This window comes from Lepus europaeus, chromosome 20 (genome assembly GCF_033115175.1).
Source record: "Lepus europaeus isolate LE1 chromosome 20, mLepTim1.pri, whole genome shotgun sequence".
Classification (NCBI taxonomy): Eukaryota; Metazoa; Chordata; class Mammalia; order Lagomorpha; family Leporidae; genus Lepus; species Lepus europaeus.
The window spans coordinates 53058232-53073307 of NC_084846.1; the positions used below are offsets into that span (position 1 = coordinate 53058232).

The 15076-nt window shown below is 44.1% G+C and overlaps 1 protein-coding gene across 3 annotated transcripts in view; it reads right to left on the reverse strand.

The window, feature by feature from the left end:
- Nucleotides 1-14477, reverse strand: part of CASD1 (CAS1 domain containing 1) — a 55116-nt gene extending 40639 nt beyond the window's left edge. For 2 of the 3 annotated variants that reach the window (XM_062178607.1, XM_062178609.1), the window contains exons 1-3: nt 14248-14477; nt 6251-6347; nt 5651-5771 (exon numbers count right to left, since the gene is read on the reverse strand). In XM_062178607.1, coding sequence (XP_062034591.1) covers nt 5651-5771; nt 6251-6347; nt 14248-14380 — 351 coding nt within the window. In that variant the 5' untranslated portion in view covers nt 14381-14477. Of the gene's footprint in view, nt 1-2517; nt 2554-5650; nt 5772-6250; nt 6348-14247 lie in introns of those variants that run through there. The other variant, XM_062178608.1, reaches the window with a different exon arrangement.
- Between the last annotated feature and the right edge of the window lie 599 nt (nt 14478-15076).

The window sequence follows — 15076 nt, forward strand, 5'->3', positions numbered from 1 at the left end:
CAACAGGCCATCCTTTCCTCAGAAATCTTCAATTGTATATCTGTTTTTAAGTCTTGGTACATGTGTGTGCCTGTTTCAGAGCTCTATATTCTATTTCATCCATTTATTTGACTCTACACCAATCCTACATTGTCTCATTACTACAGAGTTAAAATAAATCTTGACATTGTACAACAAGTCCTTTCCACTTGGTTCTTCAGATTTGTCATGCTTATTCTTGGTCGACTGCTCTTCTGCATAAATTTTAGAATCAACTGGTTAAGTTCCGTGACAAATCCTGTTAGAATCTTATTGGAATTACATGGAACCTGTGGATCAATTCAAAAATAACCAACATCTTTATAACACTGAGCCCCCCCACCCCATCCAAGAATATAGTATACATCTTGCATTTACTTATGTCTTTGTAAACTGTCTTTTGATAATTTTATCATTTTGCATGTTTTTTCCACATTTGCTAGGTTTAATTACTTAGAACATATAGATTGTATTACTATGACACATGGTATGTTTTAAAAACATTTTAACTACATTGCTGGTATATACATATGCGATTAACTTTTAGCAGCTTATTGAGGTTTTGCCATTAGTATTTGTTCATCTTGCAATTCACTACCTTATTAAAATCTCTACTACTTCTAGTAAATTTTCAATAGATTTTTTGGATTTTCTATGTAGGTACTTGTATCATATGGATCCTAGAGATTTTGTTCTCTCCAATACCTACATCTTTTTATTTATTTTTTTAAAGATTTCATTTATTTATTTGAGAGGTAGAGTTACAGACAATGAGAGGGAGAGACAGAGAGAAAGGTCCTCCGTCCGTTGGTTCATTCCCCAATGGCTGCAATGGCCAGAGCTGTGACTATCTGAAGCCAGGAGCCAGTAATACCTACATCTTTAAAAACCATTCCTTCATCTGGGACTTTTAACTATAATGTTGAATAAAAGCATCATAATGATCATCGTTGAGGCAGGCACTGTGGCGCAGTGGGTTGACGCCCTGGCCTGAAGCACCGGCATCCCATATGGGCGTGGGTTCTAATCCTGGCTGCTCCACTTCCCATCCAGCTCTCTGCTATGGCCTGGGAGGGCAGTGGAGGATGGCCCAAGTGCAAGTCCCCTGCACCTGTGTGGGAGACCCAGAGGAGGTTCCTGGCTCCTGGCTTTGGATAGGCACAGCTCCGGCCGTTGGGGCCAATTGGGGAGTGAACCATCCCATGGAAGACCCCTCTCTCTGTCTCCCCTCTCTCTGTGTAGTTCTTTTAAATAAATAAATAAATCTTTAAATAATGATCATTGTTGCCTTTCCCCTTATTTTAATGGAAATGTGTCTATCACTTCATCATTAACATTTACCACAGGTTTCTAGAATGTTGATCAGATAAAGTTCAAATATAAAGTTACTTACCTAAAAGAATAACAATACCAATTCTGATACTGTTTTTTTTTTAATTTTTATTTATTTGAGAGGTAGATTCACAGACAGTGAGAGGGACAGACAGACAGAAAGGTCTTCCATCTGCTGGTTCATTCCCCAATTGGTCACAATGGCTGGAGCTACTCTGATCCAAAGCCAGGAGCCAGGAGCCTCTTCTGGGTCTCCCACGTGGGTGCAGGGGCCCAAGGACTTGGGTCATCTTCTACTGCTTCCCCAGGCAATAGCAGAGAGCTGGATTGGGAGTGGAGCAGGCAGGACTAGAACCGGCGCCCATATGGAATGCCGGCACCGCAGGCGGAGGATTAATTAACCGACTGTGCCACAGCTCCAGCCCCCAATGTTGCTAATGAGAAACATGCTGGCCCAAGCTTAGTTTTCTACATAGGGGAAACTGTAGCTACTGGCATCTCTCCTGCTTGCCAACCTCACTGCTTGCATCTCTGGCCTTTGTTTGCTTTTATAAGTGTGTGTGTGTGTGTGTACACGTTTATATATACACACATTTTTAAAAATCCAAAGTCTAGTTGGCTTAAAGCAGAAGAAGCAACACAAAGCAGGTCTGTCTACTGTCAGACTTCCCAAGTTTTTAATATCCTAGCCTAAATTAAAACCATCTAAAAGGGAGATATGATATTTAACCTGCTCAAATTCATTTGATTAGGTTCTCACAGAATTAGTCTCCCACAAAGTATATGTATGTATGTATGTATGTGTGTGTGTATATATATATATATATGTACATATATATATATATATATATATATTCTAAATGTCAGCTCCAAATCCTATTCAAGAAAAAACTTACCTCAACACTAAAAGGAAATCAAATGCAAACAAGGAATTATCTTCATACACCTATTCCATCCAAATATAACCACACCAAAGCTTGAAATATATTAATGAGATTTTATGGCATGACAGACTCCACTAGGAATAAGAAATGTCTTGGGAAAAAAATTTTAAAATGTGCGGACAGTTCGGGTCCCAGCTGGTCCAATCCAGCTCTCTGCTATGGCCTGGGAAAGCAGTAGAGGATGGAAAGCAGTAGAGGATGGCCCAAGCCCTTGGCCACATACCCGCCTGGGAGACCCAGAAGAAGCTCCTGGTTCCTGACTTCAGATACGTGCAGCTCTGGCCACTGCAGCCAACTGGAGAGTGAACCAGGGGATGGAAGACCTCTGCCTCTCCTTCTCTCTCTGTGTAACTCTGACTTTCAAATAAATAAATAAACCTTTAAAAAAAAAGATGTGCAGAGATAAGGGAATATATAAAATACAATTGGCAAATGCTTTAACAGCAGTTTGAACTAAATATTTTCTTTTTTTAAATTTTTTTTTAAATTTTTGACAGGCAGAGTGGACAGTGAGAGAAAGAGAGACAGAGAGAAAGGTCTTCCTTTGCCATTGGTTCACCCTCCAATGGCCGGCACACCGCGCTAATCCGATGGCAGGAGCCAGGTGCTTATCTTGGTCTCCCATGCGGTGCAGGGCCCAAGGACTTGGGCCATCCTCCACTGCACTCCCTGGCCACAGCAGAGAGCTGGCCTGGAAGAGGGGCAACCAGGACAGAATCCGGAGCCCCGACCGGGACTAGAACCCGGTGTGCTGGCGCCACAAGGCGGAGGATTAGCCTGTTAAGCCACAGCGCCAGCCTGAACTAAGTATTTTCTTGATAACTGCTTCTTTTTTTTTTTTTTTTTTGACAGGCAGAGTTAGACAGTGAGAGAAAGACAGAGAGAAAGGTCTTCCTTCCATTGGTTCACCCCTGGAATGGCTGCTACAGCCAGCACGCTGCGCCGATCTGAAGCCAGGAGCAAAGTGCTCCCTCCTGGTCTCCCATGCGGGTGCAGGGCTCTAAGTACATGGGCCATCCTCCACTGCCTTCCCGGGCCACAGCAGAGAGCTGGACTGGAAGAGGGGCAACTGTGACAGATCCAGCACCCCAACCGGGACTAGAACCTGGGGTGCCGTCGTCACAGGTGGAGGATTAGCTAAGTGAGCTGCAGCGCCGGCCGATAACTGCCTCTTTAAGACTGGGATATTGGGGCCCCCACTGTGGTGTAGAGGATAAAGCCACTGCCTGCAGTGCTGGCATCCCATATGGGCGCTGGTTCTAGTCCCAGCTGGTCCACTTCCAATCCAGCTCTCTGCTATGGCCTGGAAAAGCAGTGGAGGATGGCCCAGGTCCTTGGGCCCCTGCACCCACGTGGGAGACCCAGAAGAAGCTCCTGGCTCCTGGCTTCGGATTGGCACAGCTCCGGCCGTTATGGCCAATTGGGGAGTGAAGCAGAGGATGGAAGAGCTCTCTCTCTCTCTCTGCCTCTACCTCTCCTTTTTTCCCTGTGTAACTCTGACTTTCAAATAAATAAATACAAATCTTAAAAAAAAATGACTATAAATTAAAATGCATCTTATTTGATTGCCATAAATGGATACTTGTAAAAAAACTTCAAACCTAAGTGTTAGAACTAGCACTAAGAAACAACATACCATATAGTATATACTTTAGTCTATGGACTAAACCATTACAGCTTTTTCAACTATTACCCAATCTATTATTCCAACTTCCAGAAAATCACATGACTCTAAGCCCAGAAATAATTAAACTATTTATTTGAAATCAGAAAATTCTTTTTCAATTTTTTAAACTTTCAGCAATAATTTAATGTCCTTAAATTGTCTGACTCTTCTGTATAAATCTGTGTGTATAAATAAGGATGGAAAATAACACAGATAACAAATACAATGCAAAGCTGCCTTTCCTGTTTTCCAGTATTCTCAGAAGGAACAGTCCCTAAGATTTCAGATAGGGTACCACTACCGCTTGGTGAAGAGTTACTTAGCTGTGATGTCCCTAATTCTGCAACCCTCTATTACAGGGCAAGTTGCTGGGTCTACGGAGATTTTCATCAAGAATTCACAAGCTGCCTCTCCTACAACTTTGAACTTTCTTATATTTTAATTTTTATCCCCTTTGCATTCCCCACTCCCAGTCCTGTGTTGCTTGAAAACAGGGATTAGAAGCCTGGATCTTACAAAAAATGTACAAACAGGAATTTGATGAGAGAATTCACCAGAAAAAACTACTTAATTAATGCATGTAAAGATAGTAATCTTCAGTAGCTTTCAAAGAAGCATGTGCTTTTCAAATCAGAAACTATAGCAGAAATGTATTGTGTTGTTGTTCATCTGAAACCAGAAGAGCATAATGGAAATCACTCAGCAATATAATCAACAAGTTTTTTGAAATGTTTATATTCTTTTTTTTTTTTTTTTTTTTTTTTGACAGGCAGAGTGGACAGGAGAGAGAGAGACAGAGAGAAAGGTCTTCCTTTTCCATTGGTTCACCCCCCAATGGCCGCTGCAGCCGGTGCGCTGCGAGCGGCGCACCACACTGATCTGAAGCCAGGAGCCAGGTGCTTCTCCTGGTCTCCCATGCGGGTGCAGGGCCCAAGCACTTGGGCCATCCTCCACTGCCTTCCTGGGCTACAGCAGAGAGCTGGAATGGAAGAGGAGCAACCGGGACAGAATCCGGTGCCCCGAGCGGGACTAGAACCCAGGGTGCTGGCGCTGCAGGCGGAGGATTAGCCTAGTGAGCCGTGGAGCCGGCCTATTTTTTATATTCTTTAGCTTAGTGTTTGCATTGTAGAGATCCTATCCTAAGTATCTAACAAGCAACATTTACACACAAAGTAATTGAAGATATCCTTTTCTATTGCAAAAAATTTTTATAAAACTACAAAAAGCTAGAGAAGGGACAGTTATACAAAATTATATCACATCTACTCAATGTGTGTTGCCATTAAGAAGATACTTAAGTTGATGATATGACAATATGGTGAATTGTGATAAGCAGAAGAGAAACAAAGTAAGATATAAAATTACACACTGAGGCTGCAAAATATTAACAGGAAAATAGGAAATATTTTCTCTGCCTACTTAAATGTTTTTCCACGGTAAGAATTTATGATTCCTGACATTTAAAAGTTCAAGTTAATAAAAACCCCACTAATACCATACTCTCCACTTGTTTGTATTATGTTCCCTATTATAGCAAATTACCCCTCTCTCCCTCAGTTTTCCCAAAATTAAAGTAAAACATTCACAGTTCCTACTATTATTCACTTGGAGAGTCACATTCTTCCTATTGACTATTCATTCGGGTACCCTATGAAACAAAACACTACAGAAGGGAACAGACGACTTTTACCTTATTTCCTTCTTCTTTGAACTGAGGATTAATTATTTTTACAAAAGAATAAAACAACTGACGAATTCTAGAGTCTCCAATAAATGCAATATGTTTATCAACAAGGCAGTTCTTTGCTTCACTGAAATCAATAAAGAAACATTAATTAAGATAAGTAAAATCAATATATTGGCACTTCAAATACATGGTTAGTAAAGAAAGCTGCACAGAATTCTCACACATATGGTTATGTTGCTTTAGAAGGAGAAGGCCAGGTTCGTTTAAGGTACCAGGCCGCCACAGTAGGTATTGCTAACTCTCACTGCTAACTACCCAGTTATTAAGCGTTTATAGCTGCAAGATAAGTATCCAAGTCTCTAAGCAAGCATCCTTTGCTCCAGGACTATTGCCTTGGGCCTGGTAACCTCACACTTGGCCAGAGTCCTTTCTCTCGGCTTTTAGGGGCTTGTGGATCAGCTCCACCTCTACCCTCAGCCAGCAGATCTCTGCCACCAAATAGACAAAAAGTACAGTGCTCTCTCTACTTCCACAACCTCTCTCTAGTAGATAATACAATCCATTATGAAAAGGAAAACAAACAACAAGATGAAGAAATTTTACCTGATTTTGTATTTGTGCATCATACAACTGTGAGGTTGCCAAACTTTCTCTCCAAGAAATCTGCCACTTGAGAGAAGGTATTCACATGAATCATTGCCTGTAATAGTTAAACACAGAGAGTACACAGCTTTCCACACTTCACTATACCTTTGAGGTACGTGTTATTCATTCATGAGAAGCATTGTAAATAATAATATTGCCATAGGCTACATGAGGACATTTTGGTCAGTATCAGTCCGCATATATAGTGGTGGGACCACAATATTGTAACCAAGCTGAAAAATTCTTATCACCTGCTAGCACTGCAGCCCTCATAATATTGGAGCAAAATGCAATCCATGTTTGTGATGTCGCAGGTTTAAACAAACCTACCGCACTGCTGTTTCTGGCCGTTGGGGCCATCTGGGGAGTGAACCAGCAGATGGAAGACCTCTCTCTGCCTCTCTCTTTCTCTTTCTCCTTCTCTTTCTCTTTCTCTCTCTCTCTTTCTCTGCCTCTCTCCTCTTTCTGTGTAACTATTTCAAATAAATAAATAAAATAAATCTTTAAAAAAAAAGTCTAGCATATGTAATTATGTATGACATACAGTGTTTGATAATGACAATGGCATAGCAATTGTTACCGGTTTATTATTTATTCCAGTATGCACTTACTATACCTTTTATCATTGTTTTATTTCATTTTATTATTTTTATCATTATTTTAGAGTGTGCTCTACTTACTAAACAAAATTTACTATAAGATAGTATAGTTATCCCAGTAGCAGCCTCAAACATCCTGATAACTACCTCTCTCAGTTGAATAAAGAGGTTATGTGGAGTGACTACCCGAAACCATCTAGGTTTGTGAAAGCACATTTGATGATGTGCACACAATGATGAGATAACCTAACGACATGTTTCTTAGAACCTCAGAACTAATGCTGTTGACTGTGTGTGTAATATTCAAGAGGATTAAGCTGCAGTCTGCAATGCTGGCATCCCACATGAGCACAGTACCAGCTCTAGTTTCTCAGCCTCTAATCCAGTTCCCTGATAATGTGCCTGGGAAAGCGGTGGAAGATGGCCTGAGTGCTTGAGACCCTGTCATCCATATCTCCTCTCTGTAACTCTGCTTTCCAGATAAATAAATAAGAGGATTTGGGCCACTGACGGTTATACATCCCCCTGTAAGAGACTCCAAACTCTCAAATGATAAGTCTACTGGTTTAGCAGTCCCCTCTGCTTCAAGTATTTTTTTTTTCCCCCAGGGACATCATTTGAACCTCAAACTAGCATTTACATCTGTTTATCACTCCTACTTCTAAGGAAAGTTTAAAGGATAAAAGAGAAGATGTTGGAAATGACTTGCTTTTTAGCCATTATCATACATAGTTCATGAACACAGGCAGAAAGCTGATTTTAAACACAAAGTTCCAGGGCTGGCGCTGTGGGTAAAGCTGCCACCTGCAGTGTCAGCATCCTACATGGGCGCGGTTTGAGTCCCAGCTGCTCCATTTTCAATCCAGCTCTCTGCTATGGCCTGGGAGGGCAGTGGAGGATGGCCCAAGTCTTTGAGCCCCTGCGCCAGCATGGGAGACCTGGCAGAAGCTCCTGGCTCCTGGCTTCAGATCAGCGCAGCTCCAGCCATTGCGGCCATCTGGGGAGGGAACCAGCAGATGGAATACCCCCCCCCCACCCTCTCTCTGCCTCTGACTCTTTGTAATTCTGCCTTTCAAATAAATAAATAAATAAATCAAAAAAAAAAACAAAAAAACAAAAACCAAAAACCTACAAAGCTCCATAACTAAGCACACTCTTGTGTCCTGTGTAACCTAGTTTGGCAAGAGAAACACTATAGAACAGAAACAGCACTGAGATACTCAGATGTCAGTGCAAATCCAGAGATATTGAAAGGAGAGCACACCTCTCTTTTCAGTGACGTTATTCTCTGACTTGGTCGAAACACAGACAAAAGGTGAAACCAACCTAATACGGGGGTGCATAAACACTGACAGTGTCATTCCTCTGGGGTCATAAATTCAAAATAGAACAGGACGGAAAAGTGAAACAATTATTAGTAGAAAACTGGAAAATGAAAGCAAAATATTGGTTGTCGAAATTTTGTGATTATATATGTAGCTTAAGTAGGAATTTGGGGAATTTTTTGATGATTTTAATAACTTGTCTTTAAGTAAACCATAAATAATTAGTTATTAATTCTTTTTAATTGTTAAAAACTAATTCTAGTTCTAAAAAACAAAATTAAGCTACATAAATAACCAAAGTTGAGTAAAGAAAGGACTCCAGGTATACAATTAAGTTATTTCTCTTAAAACAGCATTCTTTTATAGTGGCCACATAGTAAAATCCTAAAAAAAAAAAAAAACAATAAAAATTTAGAATTTAGGAAGAAAATCACCTTTATAGCATTTCTAGCTGTTCAAACACATCTGTTAAACCAAATTAAAAGTTAGAAACACATCTATTTTCCAAAAAAACTATAATTTGCCAATAATTAGATATTAATTCTGTGGGCTCCATTAGCTTTTCTTTTTCCGTTTTACTTGCCTCTTAAAGAAAAAGGCAGAGTTACAGAGGGAGAGAGGAGAGAGAGGTTGGAACGAAGGGAGAAAAGGGTGGGGAGAGAGAAAGAGGGAAAGCCTTCCATTTGTTGATTCACCTCCCAAATGGCCACAGCAGCTGGAACTCCATTCAGGTATTCCATGTGGGTGGTAGGGGCTCAAGTGCTTCACTCATTTTCCACTGTTCCAGGCACATTAGCAGGGAGCTGGATTAGAAATGGAGCAGCCAACCACAGCAGAGAGCTGGACTGAAAGAGGAGCAACCAGGCCTAGTACCCAGAACCCCAACTGGGACTAGAACCCGGGGTGCCAGCGCCACAGGCAGAGGATTAGCCAAGTGAGCTGTGGTGCCAGCCGCAAGTTCTTTCACTTATTACTACCCACAGCCTTTCAGTAGTTCAGTGGAAGACAACAGTGCTAATCTAATGAGACCATATTAGAAAAACGCCACAGGAAAATAGGCTAGAGTTGTCACCAACCAAGAAGACTACACAGACAGTATTATAGAGACTACTGGTCTTTCCAGGAAAGAAAATCTTAATTTGCTACGGAATGCTAGTTGATGATCACTCTTCTAAATAAATTTCATAATGTAAAGTTTTCTATAAGCCTTGCTTGAGCTGAATTAAACAGTTTCTGTGTCATATAAGCTGGGTCTGGGCAGAAGACAAACTCTACCAGTTATTTTAGCAGAGAGAATCCAACATAAAAAATTATTAGAGAAGTAGAAGAATTGCTAACTACACAACGAACAAGACAAGGATGGCTTTAGTTGTAATAATAAATACTATCATAATCTGATTAAAATAAATTAACCTGATATAGAAAGCTCCACAAAATTCCATACTATTAAATAATTTCTCAAGAAAAAAATTACTTTGTATCAAATCACTAAATGCAAACTAATATGCTAAAATAAAATAATATGCTGTGTTTTATTATGTATCATAACTATTTATAAATATCTGCTAGTATGTATTATCCTTTCCAAATTTACCCAAAACAAAATCCCCGGCCATTATTCTTAATTGCCTACTATAATTTTGATAGCTACTTTAATGTAACCAAGGTGAGGTGAAAGTTGCCGAGTGTTCAGATAAATCAGGCTAGGAACACAATATAAAAGCAACTAAAGCTACTTCAGTTATCTCCAACACTAAGATCATTTAAATGGACAGCTAACTTCCTCTTTATTCCATTCTCTTAAGTGTAAGAATTTGGTTTATCAATTTACATGCTCAGATTTTTATGCATGACTTTTCTACAATAGGAAGATACTTTAAAAAGCCAACAGAATAAGCAAGAAAGCAAACAGAACAAGCTAAACACACAAAAGCAACAACTGAAGAAAAACCTGATGTCCTAAGTAGATCACAACTTGTATTTTATTTTCGTTTGAATGGGATGCCTCTGGCACACTGTTTCTAAAGGCTGAATCATCTTAACTCAAACTGTGTGTTTTCTATTGCAAGCCCTGAACACCCCAGATCATAAAGTTTACAATTTGGCTTGTAAAGTATTTTGTTTGCCTACAATCCAGCTAGTTGTACTTCAGTCTGTGCTGGAAACCAACATTCAAATTTTCTTTAGACAAGCTAGGAGGCACTCACCACAAATGGTGTCATAGACACCAGGATCCTTCTAGCAGTCAAAGAAAGAAAAGGCTATGAGACCAAGGGTGGCTTTCTTAAAATTTTGAAACGTTCAACTTATTTTTCTCCAAAGCATGCAGAAATATCTCACACTGGCATTTAATATCCTTGGTGACAGAAAGGCATTCAATTTCCACAACTTTAAGACATCTGAAGCAAGTTAATCTTATCAACTTAAAAAATTAAAGCTTATCCAGATTGGACCCATCCTTAAGGCTACAGATACTGGCCTGTTGCCCCAGAAATGATGTATTTTAATCTATAATTCCATTACTAATAGACATTTTAAAATTCAGGAATGTTGGAGATTGGTAAAATTTAGAAAAATTATAGTTGATAGCAATTATTTTATAAATGTCATTGTACTCTGTTGTGTGAAAATATTAATAATGCCATAAAACACTCCACCCTAGTTCCTAAAATTGAGATTACAACACTAAATTCAATAGAGATCACAAAATTATCAAATACAGGGAGGGAAATGGAAGAAAATAAAGACTATGAAGTCTATTTATCCAATAGTGATTTATGGAGTTCCTACTGTGTGTTAGGGTCTAATGATCTAATGATGAATAAGATACTTGTAGAAGCTCACAGTCTGTTGGAGGAGGCAGGTACCAATTACCACAATACAACAAGATTAAGCAGGTCCAAGTTGCTATAGCAGAACTGAATTCCTAATCCCCACTTCTGTGGTAGTGACATTTGGACTAGGCCTTGAAGAAAAAACACGGACTTTTTTCCAGAGTATGAGGTCTCTGAAGGCAGAGCAAAGCAGATACCTGTGAGATGTCTAAAATGGCAGCATGTTTAGACTATGAGCCTGGAGTTTAGGAAGGTTAAGGAAAACACAGGTAACCAAAAGTAGGTCTGGTTCGGATGTCTAAGTTTTAGAACTTTTAGAAGATTACCTCTTGGTTGACAAACAAAAAACTCATGGTAGGCACTGAGATTTGTGGAGGTTCAATCTGTGTTTCTAAATTGTTTAATCCATGCCCCCTCCCCTAGAAAGTGCTGTCCCACTTCACTGTCTATACTTCCCAACCACCAAGAAGCCTGAGAAAGGCTGACCAGAAGTCAATGGCATGGGGCAGACAGACCGGGCTCTAAACTCTATGTAGCTGCACATCCTTACGTGATTTCCTTACCCTCTCATGCCTCATCTTTAAAATGTAAATAATACTGTAATTCACGGAATCTAGGGCCACTGATTATAAGACATATCATTATTTTATGTCATAATAAGAAAAAATGTCACCAATTAAACCTTGACATGCAATCAAAGTTTTAAAGACTCATCCTGATTACAGAGATGTTAAAAATGAGAATGGGCTGGCGCCGCGGCTCACTAGGCTAATCCTCCGCCTTGCGGCGCCGGCACACCGGGTTCTAGTCCCGGTTGGGGCACCGATCCTGTCCCGGTTGCCCCTCTTCCAGGCCAGCTCTCTGCTGTGGCCCGGGAGTGCAGTGGAGGATGGCCCAAGTCCTTGGGCCCTGCACCTCATGGGAGACCAGGAGAAGCGCCTGGCTCCTGCCATTGGATCAGCGCGGTGCGCCACGGCGGCCATTGGAGGGTGAACCAACGGCAAAAGGAAGACCTTTCTCTCTGTCTCTTTCTCACTGTCCACTCTGCCTGTCAAAAAAAAAAAAAAAAAAAAGAGAATGGGGGGGGGGATGAAATATGATAATCTCCCTCAGAGAATGTTGTAAAGGCAGATGAGCTGAAATATTTGCCTTTAGTAGAACAGCGCCTGGACATAATAAGTGTTCAGTGTTAGCACTCAGCATTGGCCAAGTTTACTTTCTGTAGCGTGTAGTTCCTTCTTGTACTTCCTGTAGTGGCAAAGTCAGAGACATGGAACATATGTACTCAATACTGCAGTCACCCTACCTTGCCTGAGGCACACTAACAGAAACCCACCCAACATCCTAACACCCAGTCTAATCCCCTTCATCTAATACAAAGCCCTTTCTTACCCTAAAGATGCATGGTGCAGCTCAAACGTACAGATACCTTTCAGTGACGGGCATGGTACCTGACTTGGTTCGACAATGCCACAGGATGAGGATGGTGAAAACGTTCCTTGTAAGATGTTTACTTTTCCCAGGTTCTTGACATTCAGCCTGGGCAAGCACACATGCCAGGTGTATTGCTTCACACTCAAGACACTAAAGTACCTATGAAGCTGATGACTCGATTCTGGAGGAGGCTTCACAAACAACCCCAGATTGCTACACTGACTCATAAAATCCCATCTGACATTCTGTTCTCCCTGCTGATGACAGATCTTGATCAGATGAAATATATAATCTAAATGTAAGAATCCATATTCTGTGCTGATCAAAAGCAAGAAAACCCAATCAAAACAGAAACTAAATCTCTACCTTCAGGAAAAGAGCACTCATTATAAATTTCTCTCTATTGCTATTACATACACAAAACTGAGTTGGATTATTGTTATCTCATACCAAATAAGCACACACTGATTAACAGCAGTGAAAAACAAGTATTTCCTCAGAACTACCCCAAACCAATGCATCAACATTGCTAGTTTTATTTGCACATGAAAGAAAGGGCTAGACCCAAGCCAGACCAGACCACATGGCTGTGATCTTCGAGGCCCTGCGAGGCCTGGAGGAGGAAGAAGACCAAAAGGGTATAAAGAATCCATCTTTTCCTAACAATTTAGAAGAATTCTATTAAGAGCTGCTCATCCAGTAGGGTACTGAAGTATGCTATTTTTAACCCTCAAGAGTTGGGGAAAACAAAGCAGCAACATTGACCCACGTGCCCGGTACCTGCAGCCCATTCTCCAGATAGCTTGCCAAGGTGGGCGTGAAGTTAAACGGGCACAGCGTTACTGTGCACTTTCCATCTGGGCTAATCGATCGCCCAGTCACCAAGAGTGGGCCACACAACGGCTTCGAACAGTACTCCAAAGATCCCATTACTATTCTCCATCTCTCAGCCACTTTCCTACCGGCATTTTTACACAGGGAAAACTGTAAAGAGAATCAATCAAGGAGGACAAGCAAATATCCCTTCATCACTGAAAGAGAATTGGCTCTGAAATAAGGAGGTCAGACTCCCTGTTCCCCACCACACCGACCCCAACACCCACGGCTCGGAGGCCTGCTCCCAGACCGCTTGCACCTTGGCTTCACTGCCCACTTGTGCTGTCAGCCCAGAACTCGTTTTCAAACACCTGCCCCAGTGCCTTGGTTTGTAAAAAGTGTGCAACCCGAACCCTTGAAACCCTTCTGACTCGCAAAGGCGAGGGGGCACCTCTGGCCAGCTGTCGCCTTTTTGGCAAAGGAAGACGGGACGGCCCTTGCCGCTGTCCAACAGCTCGGCCCTGCTGCGACTGGGCAGAGGCCGCGCACTAAACAAAGGCCAAGGAGCCGGACCCTGCGACCGCGCCTCCTGGCGCAGGTGCCCCCGGCAGGGTGGCCTCGGCCCACGCGTGCCCCGGGCAGCCCCCCGAGGGCCGCCCGGCCGACCTGGGCGCCGAGCCCGGGGCCTGGCGAGGCTCCCCGAGCCTGTGTCCCGCAGGAGCCGGACCCCGGCCGCCCCGCGCGCCAGGCCCCGACGCGGCCGGCTGGCCCTGCCTGGGGGCCGGGGGCGGCCGGGGGGCACGAGGGGCAGCACCGCCCCCGGGGCCGGCGGGCGGGCGGGCCGGAGGCCGCGCGCGCGTGGGCGGTGTTGGGCGCGGGGGGCGGCCTCCCGCAGCCGCGTCGCCGCCTCCCCCGGCCGGCCCGGGCAGGGGGGAGGGCCCGCTCACCTCGGTAGCGGCGGGAGGCGAGGTGGCCGGCCGCGAGCAGCAGCACGGCCACCAGCGCCAGCACCTTGGCGCTCCTCACGCTGAAGTAGTGGTTGATCTCTCGCTTGCCCAGGTTGTAGGCCAGAGCCGCCATCTTGGTTCCTCCATGACAACAGTGCGCGGCGGAGCGGGGAAGGGGCGCCGCACAGGGGCAGCACTGGGGCTGCCGCCGCCGCAGCCAGCCCAGGAGCCACGGCCAGCCCGCGCCGCTCGCCGGGGAGCCCGACCCCGCCGCCGACCCCGCCGCCGCCGCCGCGGCGCCCCCGGCCTCCGCCTGCCCCTCCTCGGCCTCGGCGGCCTCCCCCCAGCCCCGCCGCCGCTGCTCCGCCGTGCCGGTTCCCCAGGCGCCCCGAACGCCTGTCTCCTCCCCTTCCTCCTCCTCCTCTCTAGCCTCCTGCCTCAGTAGTGGCTGCGCCTGCGAGGGGGCTCCGGATGCCCAGGGCTCCGGGGTCCCCTCGGGGGTCACGGGGTCGCGGGCGGCGGCGGCGGCGGCGGGCGGCTGCAGAGACATGGGGCCGTCGAGCTGAGGGGCCCAGGGAGTCCAGCCTGCCTGGTCTTCTGGCGAAGCGGCCCCTACCTGAGCCCACGTCGGGGCAATAGAGCTACAGTTCCGGGAGAAAAGTACACATCGCCCGGCGCCCTCCTTCCCTATCACGCCCTAGTGCCCAGAACCCGCCCCGCGGGATGCAAAGGCCACCCCAGCGCTCGGTTCCGGGGACTTGGGCTGCGCCGACCTGCCCGGCCAGTCTGGCTGCCCCTGGCGCTCGCTTGCCAGGTGTTGGGTCTGGAG